Below are 896 nucleotides of genomic sequence, written 5' to 3' on the forward strand. Positions count from 1 at the left end.
TGAAAATTAACCGATCAAATTAAATATATGGACAGGTAACACCATTGCTAATTCTTTTTGGTTTTCATATTTTCATTCGATACCAAAGAGTCTGAATACAAATACCAAAGAGTCTCAAACGGAGTATTAATCATCCATCAAAACGGCCGGTTCCATGATCGGCTGGCTGGTCAGCAAGCACCACTCAACAGTCAACACCATGGCTGCGGGTGGTGGTAGTGGTAGGGATACCACCAGTACGGCAGCGGCACGACCTTGGGTTCATCCGGCTTCTTCTCCTCCGGTTTCTTCTCGGCGGGCTTCACCTCCTCCACCTGCAGGATCTCGGCGTGGCCGACCTTCCTGCGCAGGCACTCGACCAGGCAGACGGCGTCGACGCCGTCGCCCTCCACCTCCAGCCGGTCCTTGCCGTCGCCGGTGATCCCCATCTTGCTCACCCCTGCAACCACGCGCGTACACACCGGGCGCAGTCAGCACTGGCAGCCATGGCCGGATGGCCCAGGGCTAATCTACGGGAAGAGAGAACAAACATGAACAACGCGTGCGTTGCGTACCGTCTGCCTTGGCGGCCAGCACCATGGCCTTGGACCGGCTCTTGTCGCTCGCCACGCTCAGCTTGATCACGATCTTTTGCTGCGTTCAACAGGGTCCCTTTAGCTTAGCAGAGCGCGAGCAAAAGAGCTAGGGGGACACAGCAAAGATATGATGAAGGGAATAGGAAGAAGCAAAGTTACCTTCATGGCGTTGTTGGTGGCGGTGGTTTAATTACGCGCCGCCGAGGAGATAGAAGAGATGAGGGAAAGAAGAACTGCGATCAGTAGAGACTGGTGAACGTGTCGATTTCTGCGCCGGTCTCGGTCGATGCTCCTCTGCAGGTGCGATCGGCAGCTGCCTTG

General features: G+C 55.2%; 1 protein-coding gene across 1 annotated transcript; it reads right to left on the reverse strand.

Moving 5' to 3' along the window:
- Positions 1-896, reverse strand: LOC101770792 (heavy metal-associated isoprenylated plant protein 16). Its single transcript, XM_004978008.2, has 3 exons — positions 735-896; positions 555-633; positions 1-439 (listed from the first exon to the last, which is right to left on the reverse strand). Exons 1-3 carry the CDS (start codon positions 738-740, stop codon positions 192-194), a joined length of 333 nt encoding a protein of 110 aa, XP_004978065.1. The 5' UTR covers positions 741-896; the 3' UTR covers positions 1-191.

Source organism: Setaria italica, chromosome VII, assembly GCF_000263155.2.
Source record: "Setaria italica strain Yugu1 chromosome VII, Setaria_italica_v2.0, whole genome shotgun sequence".
Taxonomy (NCBI): domain Eukaryota; kingdom Viridiplantae; phylum Streptophyta; class Magnoliopsida; order Poales; family Poaceae; genus Setaria; species Setaria italica.

Bases quoted from the DNA above. Each gene is read 5' to 3' on its own strand.
- LOC101770792 (XM_004978008.2), bottom strand. The intron at 440-554 runs GTACGCAACGCA...GCGTGGTTGCAG, and splicing joins GCTGGCCGCCAAGGCAGACG to GGGTGAGCAAGATGGGGATC.